Consider the following 12802-nt stretch of genomic DNA (forward strand, 5'->3'; position numbering starts at 1 on the left):
CATCGTTGGTAAGAATTCTCCACTGGATAAGTCTGTGGGCTACAGAAGCAAGGTCACATGGGAGCAAAGGTTGGGAATGAAAAAGTCACCAGCTGTGCCTCCACCTGCCACAGCCTACAGCCTGGAGAGCATATTCATGTGTGTTACCACGTACCTGGAACAAGTAAGTGCTCATCGATGTTAACCACTAACATAGATATTTGGCAGTTTACATATATCACGTTATTTAATCCTCTCAACAAGTGCGTGAGATAGGTATTATCATTATTCCCATTTGACCGATGGGGAAACTAAGGTTGAGTTACTTGCTCAAGATCACAGACATAGTGCCAGTGCTCAACTAAAGCCTCTCAGACCCCAAGTCCATACTTGGTTTTGCCATCCTAACATATCTGATTGCTTTTCTCAACCTTGTAATGTGAGGAGTGGGTAATATTTTCCTTATTTTGCAGGTGAGGAAACTAAGGATTGTTCCCATAAAAAGTAGGAGTGTGCTTTTTGCTTCATTCAGCAACATTGTATCACACACATGTAAGCAAATATTTAATTAGAAAGGCAAAACATGACTTCCACTGGGATGCTTAAATAGGAAAATACAGAATCATTTTGACTAGATCTCTGTAAACACAAGGAATTTTACTAAACGTATTTGATTACTGGGCTTCCATTTCAAAACAAAATGGTGACTGATTGACACGATTCCAATACTATCCAACCCAGCAGGTCACCCACCAGCTCAGTTTCCTTCCAACATTTAGATTCACTGCAATTTTCGTATTTAGTTACCAGTTGTGGGCCAAATTGCATTATAACTTCCTAGAAGTACTTTTCACTGACTGCACCAGAACGCAAGCAGGGAAGAATAAGTGGATAGGAAGGTAGCTAATACTGTGATATCACACTGCTCTCCACACTGCTTTGTAGAAATCTTCAGGTCACTGATACCTGTCAGAATATTTCCCTCTGACGTAACTCAAAGTCTTTCAGTTTCACTTCAGCTATTGTCAACTGCTAATTCTGGGAACTCTGTTCTTTCATGCATTCATTTATTCAACAAATTCCTATTGTGTGCCTAGTGGGTGCCACGTGCTGTGCTAAATGTCTAGTGCAGTACTTTTTGTTCATATTCTAGAAACAAGTGATTTTTGCTTTGATTTTCTCTTACTTGGAGAGATACGCTGATAATTTTTTATATCTGCCCATGAGAATATTCCACAATGGTTATGAAATATGGAATCAAATTTCTGTTTCAAAAGTCCTTAAGAGGCTTAATTAAAGAGAAGTTTCTTCACCTACACAATACTCCCAGGCATCACTCCGGGACACATTCCTTACTCACTGAGAGTCCAGTATTACCAACAAATCACTGAGATGACTTATGGCAGCCTGAGCTATTTTTTCTGGAGTTCTTCCACCTAACTACTGCCCATAGCTGGCTCTGACTAGCTTGTGAGATCACAGACTGAAGCGAGGGCAGAAGGCATTGTTCTCTGGGTAAATAGCTCTCAGAGTACGGCAAATAGGTATAGACGTGGGGTGTGTGTCAATGAATTTCCTCCATCCCTAAAGCCAGAGAAGAGCTCTAGGCACATCATGTCAAAAGTTAGCACGCTCCACATGCGTTCCTTTACCTGCTTCCTAGGGCAAGGTGAATTTTGCTGTATTTTAGAGCCAATGGAATAGGGCGTTGCATTGAATTTCATCACATGGCTGGAAAGCAAACCGGATGAGACCTTTACACAATGGAGTGAGTGTCCATAACCGGCCCTTCAGAAAAATACTGCTTTGTTAAAAAAAGAAGAGACTCAGTTGCTGCTTTTAGGTAGGAGAATACCCTGGTTCTTCAGGAGATAGAAGATCACTTATGTTTTTCATTGGTCAAATACAGTCTCAAAGCATTTTGATACATTTGAAAAGAAAAAAGAAAAAAAAATCCCTCCCTGTTTTTTGAGGACAAAATATAAGTGAAAGAATATGAATTGGGCTAAAATTCCACATTTACACATTTCTTTAGCTGAGATACTTCACTAATTCATCATTATAGTTTATTTTAATAGAGCAAGATTATGGACAAAAAGACACTCAGAATATAATTACAGTTTATACCTAGAGTTTATGTTTGATGAATGGGTCTATTTTTTAAATAATCTGTGAGGGGATAACAATTTGCCATAAACAAACTTTCCCAGATGCTAAGCCACAAAGCTACATCAATACCAACATGCCACCCAATAACCACTCCTGGAGGAACACAGGGCTTTCCAGGTGATGAGATGCTAACACTGTGCCTTGACACTGCACTGTTGGCAGAGCAGGAAAGAAGGTGACTGTGCTGTGGCCACAATGGTGACCACTCAATGACTGGCAACACAGAAAGAGTCTTTGTTTTTTCATGGTTCCAGAAACACTTTAGACTTTCCCTTAAGTTTCATAATTACCCGCATTTCTTTATCCCAATAAAAGCAGGGTGGTTGACTAGAAAGAGAACTCTATGCTATTGTTCAGTTCCTTAGAGCTACTAATTTCGTTAGGCTTTATTTTCCCTATCTATACAATAGAGATAAAGCCACCGACCTTATAGAGGTAATGGGAGAATTTGAAATACCAAGAATGTGTATATGTGTGGGCATTAGAAAAAAGTGGCAGAATGAATAGCAGTTACCAAAGCACTGGGGTTGGAGGAGAGTGCTGGTGGAAATTACAAACTATTTTTTCTTTCTTAAATGTTTGTTTTTGAGAGGGAGAATGTATGCGTGTGTGTGGGTAGGGTGGGGGTAGTGGCAGAGATAGAGAGGGAGACAGAATCCCAAGCATGCTCCATGCTGTCAGCACAGAGCCCGATGCAGGGCTCAAACCCACAAACTGTGAGATCATGACCTAAGCCAAAATCAAGAGTTGGACACTTAACCAACTGAGTCACCCAGATGCCCCTAATTTTTCTTTTTGTAGGTTTGTGTTACTTGATTTGTAGGAAAGAACCAATGTAATCCTTTTACCATTTACAAAATCATATAAGTTCAAAAAATCAAATAAAGGAAAAAACATGTAAGGCATCTTACACAGTATCTGGCATATAGTAGATGTTCTGTAAATGGTAGCTATTATCATTACTTCAAAGTCTCAATTCTGAAGGCAAAAATCTAGAGTTCCTGGCACGGCTGAATGGAAGACTGAAGTCTATTTTCTGTAAATGATAATAGAGAGACAACTTGGCTGCTGCCTTAGGTATTGTTGAAAGATAACTATAGGAATGGATTCATATACATAATTCACTTTTCTGCCCACAAGAATCACAGACTGGAAAGAAATAATTTATGTACTGAGCAGTTTCCAGGCAGCGTTTCACACAGTAATGCAGGAAAAATTTGAACTTAACTCAGTACACCATCATGAATGTTGACATGCCCTTGAAGCTGGCTTCTCACACTATCTGTAAACAGAGCCACACGCTCATTCTCTAACTCAACTTCCCTCTTTCTTGAAAGAGATAATCACAAAATACAGTCCTTCTATTTACTTTATATAGACTCTACATAATGCAACTAAGTTTAACCATCTGTTAAATGCCTATGGAGAAAATAATCACTAAGCTTTGTGATATCATATATGATCTAATTGGTCTCTATTAGATTATTAAGCTCCCAGGAGAAAGTTAGTGGTGTTATCCAAAACCAGAATCAAACCCTGAACTAATTTTTTAAAAATCCCTATTGTTAAAGATTCTGCCATCAATGACACATTTGCTATCTGTTCCTTGAGCCTTAAAGTTATAATCATATCATAAAGGTAGAAGACTAATTATTCCTTTCTTGGGTTGAACATCTTTAAAGACTAAGTAGAGGGGAAACAGGCTTTTGCAATTCACTTAAGCCTTAGTTTCATATTTGGGGGTGAGAATGATTATGTTCATATGTAATGTAGATAAAAATGAGGAGGAAAACCTGTGCCCCATCCACACATCAGAGGCAAATCCTATAGACCTCAAGGGAAGGAAAACATAACCCGTTAGCCAAATAATAACTTTGAAGTAGATTTCAAAGTGGAGAGAAAAACTGGGAAACAATTCATACAAGATTTTGCTCCTGGGGAGAAATTCACATTTTCCAGGCTTGCAGAGAGCATGCCAACCAAACACCACTGGGCTAAAGCACAACTGATAGGGGACTTCTAGTTCTTACAAATCTATAGATTAAAAAACGATGCGCCCAGTTAGAGAGGAGAAAGGTCCTATAAGGACAACAAGCTGTAAAGTCACACTTCTGGCAAGACTGGATATGCAAACCATCTCCGATAGAGAAATCCTCAGGCAAGCCTTGTCCTTAGCCAAAGAGACTACAAACCAGAACAACACTTTGCTTGGGTTTAGTTTGAAGGACAGGGGGATATTTGGGTCTATCCCGATTTTATTTGAACATGTTTTTACACCCACTGAACCAAACCAGAGCATGACAAAGCTGTGATTACTTTGCTCCCCACAGAAGGTCAAGCATATTTAAATTAGAGACCGGTTTTCTTTATTCACTGTGAATTTTAAGATGCTGGCCAAGATTCTGGTATTGGAATTGGAGGAAGTGTGGCAGGGATTATAGTCTTTGACTGATATGGTGGTAATTTAAAAAGTGGAGGCAAGACAAGCACACCTATTGAAATACTTTACACAGAAGCTGGAAGGATATGAGGGAAATATCGGGAACCAAATGAACCACAATTTCTTTGTATTTTTAGAATAGTTTATGGCTAAACTGAGTGGGAAGGCGCATTTTATGGGTAACATACTTTTGACTGGCTAGAGAATCAAGCCTAGACCACAGAAGGGAGAACCCAGGCAGCTGGAGCCAGCAAGTCACCTGCCATTCCTGGCAATTCTCATGGGAATTGCAGTTGGGGCTCCAAGAACCTAACAAACACAGCCTCTTCTCTCAGCCAGTGCTGCCTTTGGACCCCAGCCAGAGGGGCCCCCCCATTCTGGCCCCTTACCAGCTCTGCCCTCCCCACAGGACCAACGGGGATATCTGCCTACTTCCCACCACCTCTTTCTAGGCCTTGCTCTTTGTACGCTGAGACTACATTAAGATTAATGTTGACTACTGTTGCCCTAGTCTGTCTTCCGCTGCAGGAACCTCTCTCAGCTACAGCAACTTCTTGGGAAACTTTCATTTTTAAGGGACCATGCTGACTCACCTCCTCTGGATGACGAAATAGGAAAATCCACAATTACTGTGTAGGAATCTGCAGTGGTTCGTATCTACGACATGAAGGTAGCATGGAGGAACGGCAGGCAGGCTGCCGGAGAGACCGACACTACTGGCCGGAACAACAAGCGTTAATCTACCTGCAAAATAAGCCTCTGAGGAGCCTGCTCTGCTCTCCTTAAAGGTGTTGTCAAGCCATTTGGCCATTCTGCCTGCAGCCCCTCCATTGAGCGTTCTACCACAACTGGTAGCTATAATTACCCGCAAAGGCCAAAAATGAGCTTATAGTTCACAACCTCCACGTGAGATGATCAGGAAGGCTTGATCTAGAATTTTGTGAAACTATTCCAGAGGAAGAATATCTTGATCATGGTGGAATTCTTTCCAAAGTGCCTTCACATGTTTTTAGTGTCAATCTCTAACTTCTGCTGCTATATGCTACTTATTCACACACAGCAAGCCGGTAGCCGGTTTCTACTGTTTATGATAGGAGACCTGCATCTGCGTTTGAAGACCTTGTCAAAACTAGGCTGCCAGCCCTTAAGCCTTGATGAAGAATTCCTATTGGCAGCTGAGGATGGCCTAAGGTGGGCTGAGGGAGAAAACGAACCATCGCTCAGTAAGCTGTTTACGTGCCCACAACTGGAGCCACCTGTGACCGCCCAGTATTAATTGTGGTACTAGCTCAAGATAAATGTCTTTATGCAAACTTAAGCGTTTATAAGATCAACCTACATCTTGAAATAGTTGTTACTGGTTGACTGCCTACCGTGTACCAGGTTCTGTGTTAAGATCTTTGCATATATTATCACATTTAAGTTCTCATAAAAACACATAACAACAGCTAACACTTATTTAATCATCACTGTATGACAGACTGTATAGACAGCTTTGCATACACATCTCAACCCTGATTATACCATTTAATGTGGCTGTTACTATTATTCTTCTCTAACAAAACAGGAAACTGGGCTATAGTCAGAGTGGGAAACATGAACTTGTCACATAGTCAGTAACCGAGACAGTCCTCCAGAGCTTGTGCTTCTAGCCACTTCACAGAGATGCCTCTCTGTCAGATGGTTGGACTGGTTGCCATCACTTTACCATTCGGCATGCAACTTTTCTCAAGGCCACAATGTTAGGAAATGGTAAAGAGCATGATGGGTGCATCTCTCTCAAACCCTGGGCCTGCTTTGCCAGTTCACCAATTGCTTTCCTGTTCTAGAGAGTTCTGTTTATATATGTTCTTCAATAGTCTGTATGTAAGGTTTAAAATTTTTAAAGAAATTATAGAGCAGGGGAAAATGAGGGTTTCTGCTACTGTCAATGAAGCAATGGAATCTGAATTATGCAATATTGAGCCTTAAGATGAGCCAGCAAATCATTCCTACCTAAATCAGCTGAGAACCTTCTCCCTAAAGGGAAGCTTGGTCCTGGTAGAGCCACAGAACACTTCTTTTGGATCACATACTTTTCTTTATACTGTTCTGTATTTTCTAAATTTTCTACAATGAAAGTGTTACTTTTTAAACTAAATGGTCACAGATAATGCTGAATACATTCTCATGTTAAACATTCCACACAAAGCCCTTCCCTTAAACTCTCACCTTCCACTCCCCTATTCTAGACCTCCTTTCTAGAGGTAATCATAATTTATAAGTTTGTATGAATTCCTTTGCATGACGGACTGCACTGTCCTATAAAGAAATCACTACCCATACGTGGCTATTGAACACTTGAAATGCCCTAGTTCAAATTGAAATCTACTTGTAAGCATAAAATACACATGAAATTTCAAGACCAAATATGAAAAGGAGTGTAAAATAACCTCATATAATTTTTACACTGATCACATGTTGAAATGACAATATTTTAGATGCACTGAGTTAAATAAATCAAAATAAATAAAGTGTAGTATTAAATTAATGTCATGTTTCTTTTGATCTTTTTAAATATAGGTACTAGAAAATGTGGCTTAAATTATATTTCTATTGGCCAGAACTGCTCTGGAGTCTAGATCACTTTTAGTATGTTTACATACTTACAGATAGAAATATATAGTTTTTGTATGCATTACTTTCACACTTGGACTAAAAATTTTTTTCTTAAGAGTATAATCTTGAAATGCATTGAGCATTAAATTAATTCCTTTTTCCCTTCCTTTCTCTTCCCCACCCTACCCACCACCTCCAACACACATACTTCTTGACAACCAAAAAAGTCTCAGAGTGAAGAAAGCAATAATTATTCTTGACCATACAAATGCTGAAGTGGGAACACCTGATAACTGGATTAAGTCAACCCAGGCACAGATTAACAAAAGGGTATCTCCTTTTTGGATAAAAGAAAGTGCTAGTCAATGGAGGAAGGCTTTAGAGTTAGTGGGTCCCAGACAAAAGACATAGGAAATAGCTACATTTGCCAAAAATGACCAGTAGTTATTTTTAAATACCTAGATCCAAATTTGTTATTCTTGTCATCTATTCCTCTCAGATTTTTTTTTTCCGGAAAGTGTAGTTCCATTACTTTATGTTGGGTGACTATGTACTACTAACTACTTTTCCATTTGATCAATATTGTCTATAAAGCACCACCTCAGTTCAGCTACTGATAGTTGCTGGAAATAAATGCTGACATATGTGACCACCTCTGACTTGTTGAAGGCTATAAGGTACCCAAAATTTTTGTTTGGTCTAAGCAAATATCTAAAAGTGCATCTAGTTCAGAAGATCCTGCAAGGAAATGACCCCAAACAGGTGTCTGTTCTCCCCCACTTAAAAAATGCCTGCCTGCATACACATAAACAATTGATACACACCACACTGTTCTAAGTGAACTGGGAACACGTTCACATGCAGCATTCTTGTGTTAGGCTGGAAGGGTGTTTACCATGTTTTAGCAAGGCCTTAGCACATGCAACACATTAGCAATTATTACTTGGCCTCAGTGTAGAACCTCCTTGAGGGCAGAGGAGAGAAAAAGAACATTAGGCATGAGCAGAGGTGCTGTGATAACTCATTATTTTCATTCCCATGAGTGCTCCTTGGTGCTCTGTCCCATTTACGTCCCTCTGGTTACGTGCTACCTTGATAAAGGACGGTAGTTGAATACCTGTTTTCCTTTGCCCCCCTCTTGCTGCCCTGACAAACTTCCCAATGACTAAAATGAGGCCATCCAGGGGAGGAGCTCCAAAATTTTCTTCTAGTTGGTAATTCTGCTTGTCTAACAAATCAAAATTTCCTTGAACAGATTTCATGGGGGCTGCTCCATTTCGATAGGGCATTGGAAAAGCGTTTCTTCTCTTTTCTTCCTATTCCTTATCACCTTTTTCCTTCATTCAAGGAAATAGAAAACAAAACAGAAACAAAGACCAGGGCAATACAATTGTCAATCTTTTCCAAAATGCTCTATATATCACTTTAATTAAGGCAACTTTTTGAAACTTAAAAAAAAAATCATGCTTAATTAGGATTGACTTCATCTGAGTGGAGAGCATCTGCTGAAGCAGCCCAACCCTGCCCCCCTTGGGTCTTGGCAGCTACAGGTGAGCTGGGCCCCCTTCTCCTTTCCCACACCCCTGCTTAAGAAGTTGCCAGGGAGCTCTCAGGCAGTATCAGCAGGCAGGAAGCAGGGTGGGAGTGAGGGGGGTCTCCACCCATTAGCAGCTGCTTAAGTAGTAGGCAGGGGAACTATTCTACAGAGAACTTCAGGTCAGCAGATACTCCAAGGCAATTTATACCACATGCTACCCAGTTGTGGAATTAAATTAAAATGCTGAGGAAGGACCTGGAATGCCCATCTCCTTTTCTCCCTACCTTGTGCTTGGCACCCAAAAGAATAAAACAAGAACAGTTGGACTTGGGGGTTTTAAGGAATTATTAGGCAACTGGGAGGAAGTGAAGGCAGCATACACCAAGGGAAGCTGTCTTCATGGAACATCATGTACCAGTGATTAAATGTCAGGACCCATCATTGTCCAAGGGGTGACGTCTATACAGGTTTAGTAACTTGCTCATTCCAATTAAACCAAAAGACAAGCTTGACAGATTATCAGAATCTTTGGGGGAAGGAGGTGGGTGGAGTGGAGAAAGGAGTGAGGTAATTTTAAAAAATGACTTCATAATTTTTTTAAAAGGCACAATATTCTCACCTCAGTGATGTTTGCTTCAATCTTTTCCAGTATAATATGAAATAGAAGTTTTGCCAAAAGTAGGGAAAACATTTCCAAATAAGTCACTATAGATTACATTACAAATCTAAAATGAAAACAGGTAAACATGTGTTTGCCCATCAGACTTTAGTATATTTTTGTTAACACTTTCCTTGTGGAAGAAATTTGACTTTTTCTTACGCTACTTCCTTAACAATAATTTGCTACAGCTTTAACAAGTAAGAGCTGGCTCATAATTATATATATATATATATATATATATATATATATATATACCCACTATATATAAAACAATTTTTTATGTTCCCTCACCAATAGGAAAACATTAAGTGATTACCTCTGTAAATTTGTTCCGATTCGCTTGCAAGCCAACCTTTACTACCTCAAAAGGGTTAACCACGATAGCTTCTGTTAGTCCAGATCCTAATCCAGCAATGGCAAATGTCTATAAAAAATGAAATCAATCAATATTTTAAAACAAGTTATGTGTACTAGGTTAAACATCCTACTCGTTACACTCTGCAGCTGAATGTTATGTTGAGAAGGAAGAAACTTACATAAATGCACCATATACCATTACTAAACAGCTTTAGTTCTTGATTAGATGCTGACAATTCATGAAGAAGAAATTACAGAAGCCACAAACCACATCCTAACAATTCAAAATAAAATGTCAAAGCCCCATCAACAACGACTTTTTCCTTAATGAAAAGAAAGGCTTTTTTTTAGTGATTTAAGGTGGATACTAAAACATCTGCACATGTAACAATTAAAAGAGAGTTTGGCCTGTAAAAGGAGAGCTTCATTTTTAAAACAGCTAACTTAAATCCTTATTGAGCATCTAAAAAAATTCAAGGAGCAGAATCAAAAATAAAATGTTTATAAAAAGCTGAGTTTCAGGTGACCAAACACTGCAGCTGAAAACATTTAAATGTATAGCCCTGTTGTTAGAGTCACTATTCTAGATAATTAACAAAAAATTTTTATTCATCCTTTCGCTATTTAAAAAAACAGACAACTGCCCTATTCTTCTAGCCATAGAAGCTGAGGAATAAAAGTTGAGATCAGAAATGGCTAGGTTGTTCTGAAGGCTCAGTTAAAATCTAGAACATCAAAGGATGATGTCAGGTTCTTACTTGCTCTCAATTAAGAATTTCTGCAAGAAATTAAAAAAGAACAACTTTCTAGAATTTTCCTCAAAGTAAAATGCTTAAGGGTTTTTCAGAAAATCTGTATCGAAAATAACCAGAACAGGGTCACCTGGGTGGCTCAGTCCATTGAACATCCGACTTCAGCTCAAGTCATGATCTCACGGCTCTGAATTCGAGCCTTGCAACTGGCTCTGTGCTGACAGCTCAGAGCCTGGAGCCTGCTTCGGATTCTGTGTCTCCCTCTCTGTCTGCCCCTCCCCTGCTCATGTTTTGTCTCTCTCAAAAATAAAATGTTCAAAAAATTTTTTAAAAAGTTAACCAGAACAATTAACACACACACACTCACACACACACACACACACACACACACACACACACACACTCCAGAAAAACAAAATGAAATAAAGCCTCAAATCTCCAAAACAGATGCTGAAAAAAAAAATCCTTTAGCGTTGAAGCTCTAATTCCAGAAGAGGTAATAATATATACAACCAAAAGAAGAAAAAAGCCAATGAAGAGCAAAGAACACATAACTCTTACCAGGGGTTTCTAATTTCTTCAAATAGGAGACCAAAAGAGAAAAGAGACAGGAATATTTCATAACCTTGGAAGAAAAGGCAAGATAGAACAAGGGAGCATCCAGAGCCAGGAGGTCTGAGTTTAGGTCCTGGTCGTGCCACTGATTGGATGTATGACCACAGCTGCCATGTACAGTAGTTTGTGCACAGAAAAAGGTGTGTGTGTGTGTGTGTGTGTGTGTGTGCGCGCGCATCTGAAATCCAGCCTGCATATCCCACTTGCCAAGCTGGACCTCTGGAGAGGTATCAGTCAGGAGAAAGGGCGCCTTTTCACAACTCACACAAAGGTAACATGTGCTAGCGGCAGCTCTGTGTCTAAATCACTGAACCTTTCATAAGCCATGGTTTTCTCATCTGTAAAATGGGGACAATGATATCTAATCTCCCTAACTCATAAGGGAATTACGAGGATCAAAACAATGTGCGAAGCCCTTTGTAAAGTGCTATACAAAAGCCATTGTTCCTGTTGCACATAAAAATGAAGAAGAAGAATGGGATAGCATACAGATTCAAGGAGAGAGGGAATAATTAATGTTTTCCTTTCATGCCCCTTCATTACGGTTTTAAACATATTTGTATAGGGTAACAGACCAAATATTTTATTCATTTATCTCAGATTTTCATCATGGAAGCCAAAACGTGTGTGTGTGTGTGTGTGTGTGAGACACACACACACACACACACACACACACACACACACACACAAATACTAGTCCCAAACTCTTCTGACTAGGAAAGCTAAAATCCAGATGTTCAGGTTTTTATTACTTACTATATGCAACCTTCCAAGTAATTCACTTTTTTGCTCTTCTATAAAACTCAGCTACATTTGCTGTCAGGACTAGTGTTCAGCAGTCCCTTGTCAAAAGAATTGATCAGCTATCAGCAGATCATGTTACTTAGATTATTCCAGAGACCAGTGGTAATAGTTGGGTTCCCAGCCCCCTAGGCTTTTCATGTGAGAGAACCAGGGGACATTTAAGGGCTGTTTAAGTGTCTAGCTATATCAAAAAGAAGCTGGAATAAATGAGTTCAAGGAAAGAGAAAAACTGCCTACAGTTTGCATGCATTCAGTTATAGTAGCTCGAGTGGCCAAATGCTTTTCTGTTTTAATTCTCAAGAGTGGAGAGAACTGCCGTCCCTCACATGGTACCAATGCTCGACACTGGAACAGCCAGCTGGCCCTCTGGAGACCACATTTTATTGTCTTTTGCTAGGAAGTTTTTAATCCTGTCTTTACCAAGATGTTTTAAATGTTCAGAGTGACATTAAGAGACGACAGTAAGGCATTAAAAAAATCTTAGCTAATATTAGGACTCATTCTGCCACTTCCTCCATTCAAGGTTACTTCACAGCCAACTTGTCTAGGCAGGAGGCTGGACAAAAAGTCTCCTAACAGGAAGCTTCCTAGAAAAGAGGCATGTATGGTTTTAAAAATAACAGATACTTCTTCTTGGACAGTTTATTTGGCAGAGTAAATATTCTGAAGTGAACCTTTACAAGTTAAGTAACTGAAAAGTTGAAGCTCAGAACACTGCCTCTCTGGTTGAGTTTTGAGGTACATTTGAGAAGATAAACTGGGGGACTTTTCCAGGGGCTGGAAGGTACACTATCAGTTAGAGGACCAATGCATATGTTGTTTTGCTTTGTTTTCCAGATTTGGTGGGAGAAAAAAATAGTGCATTTTCTCTCTCTTGGGCTCTTGTTGCA

General features: G+C 39.5%; 1 protein-coding gene across 3 annotated transcripts in view; it reads right to left on the minus strand.

Moving 5' to 3' along the window:
- The window catches only part of SLC25A21 (solute carrier family 25 member 21), a 481816-nt gene that overhangs the window by 37913 nt on the left and 431101 nt on the right, over positions 1 to 12802 (minus strand). For all 3 annotated transcript variants that reach the window (XM_053889363.1, XM_019426114.2, XM_019426115.2), the window contains exon 6: positions 9701 to 9808. In XM_053889363.1, the coding sequence (XP_053745338.1) occupies positions 9701 to 9808 (108 nt within the window). The remainder of the gene's footprint in view (positions 1 to 9700; positions 9809 to 12802) is intronic.

The sequence above is a fragment of the Panthera pardus genome, unplaced genomic scaffold, assembly GCF_024362965.1.
Source record: "Panthera pardus isolate Hobbes unplaced genomic scaffold, ASM2436296v1 HiC_scaffold_24, whole genome shotgun sequence".
NCBI classification, from domain to species: domain Eukaryota; kingdom Metazoa; phylum Chordata; class Mammalia; order Carnivora; family Felidae; genus Panthera; species Panthera pardus.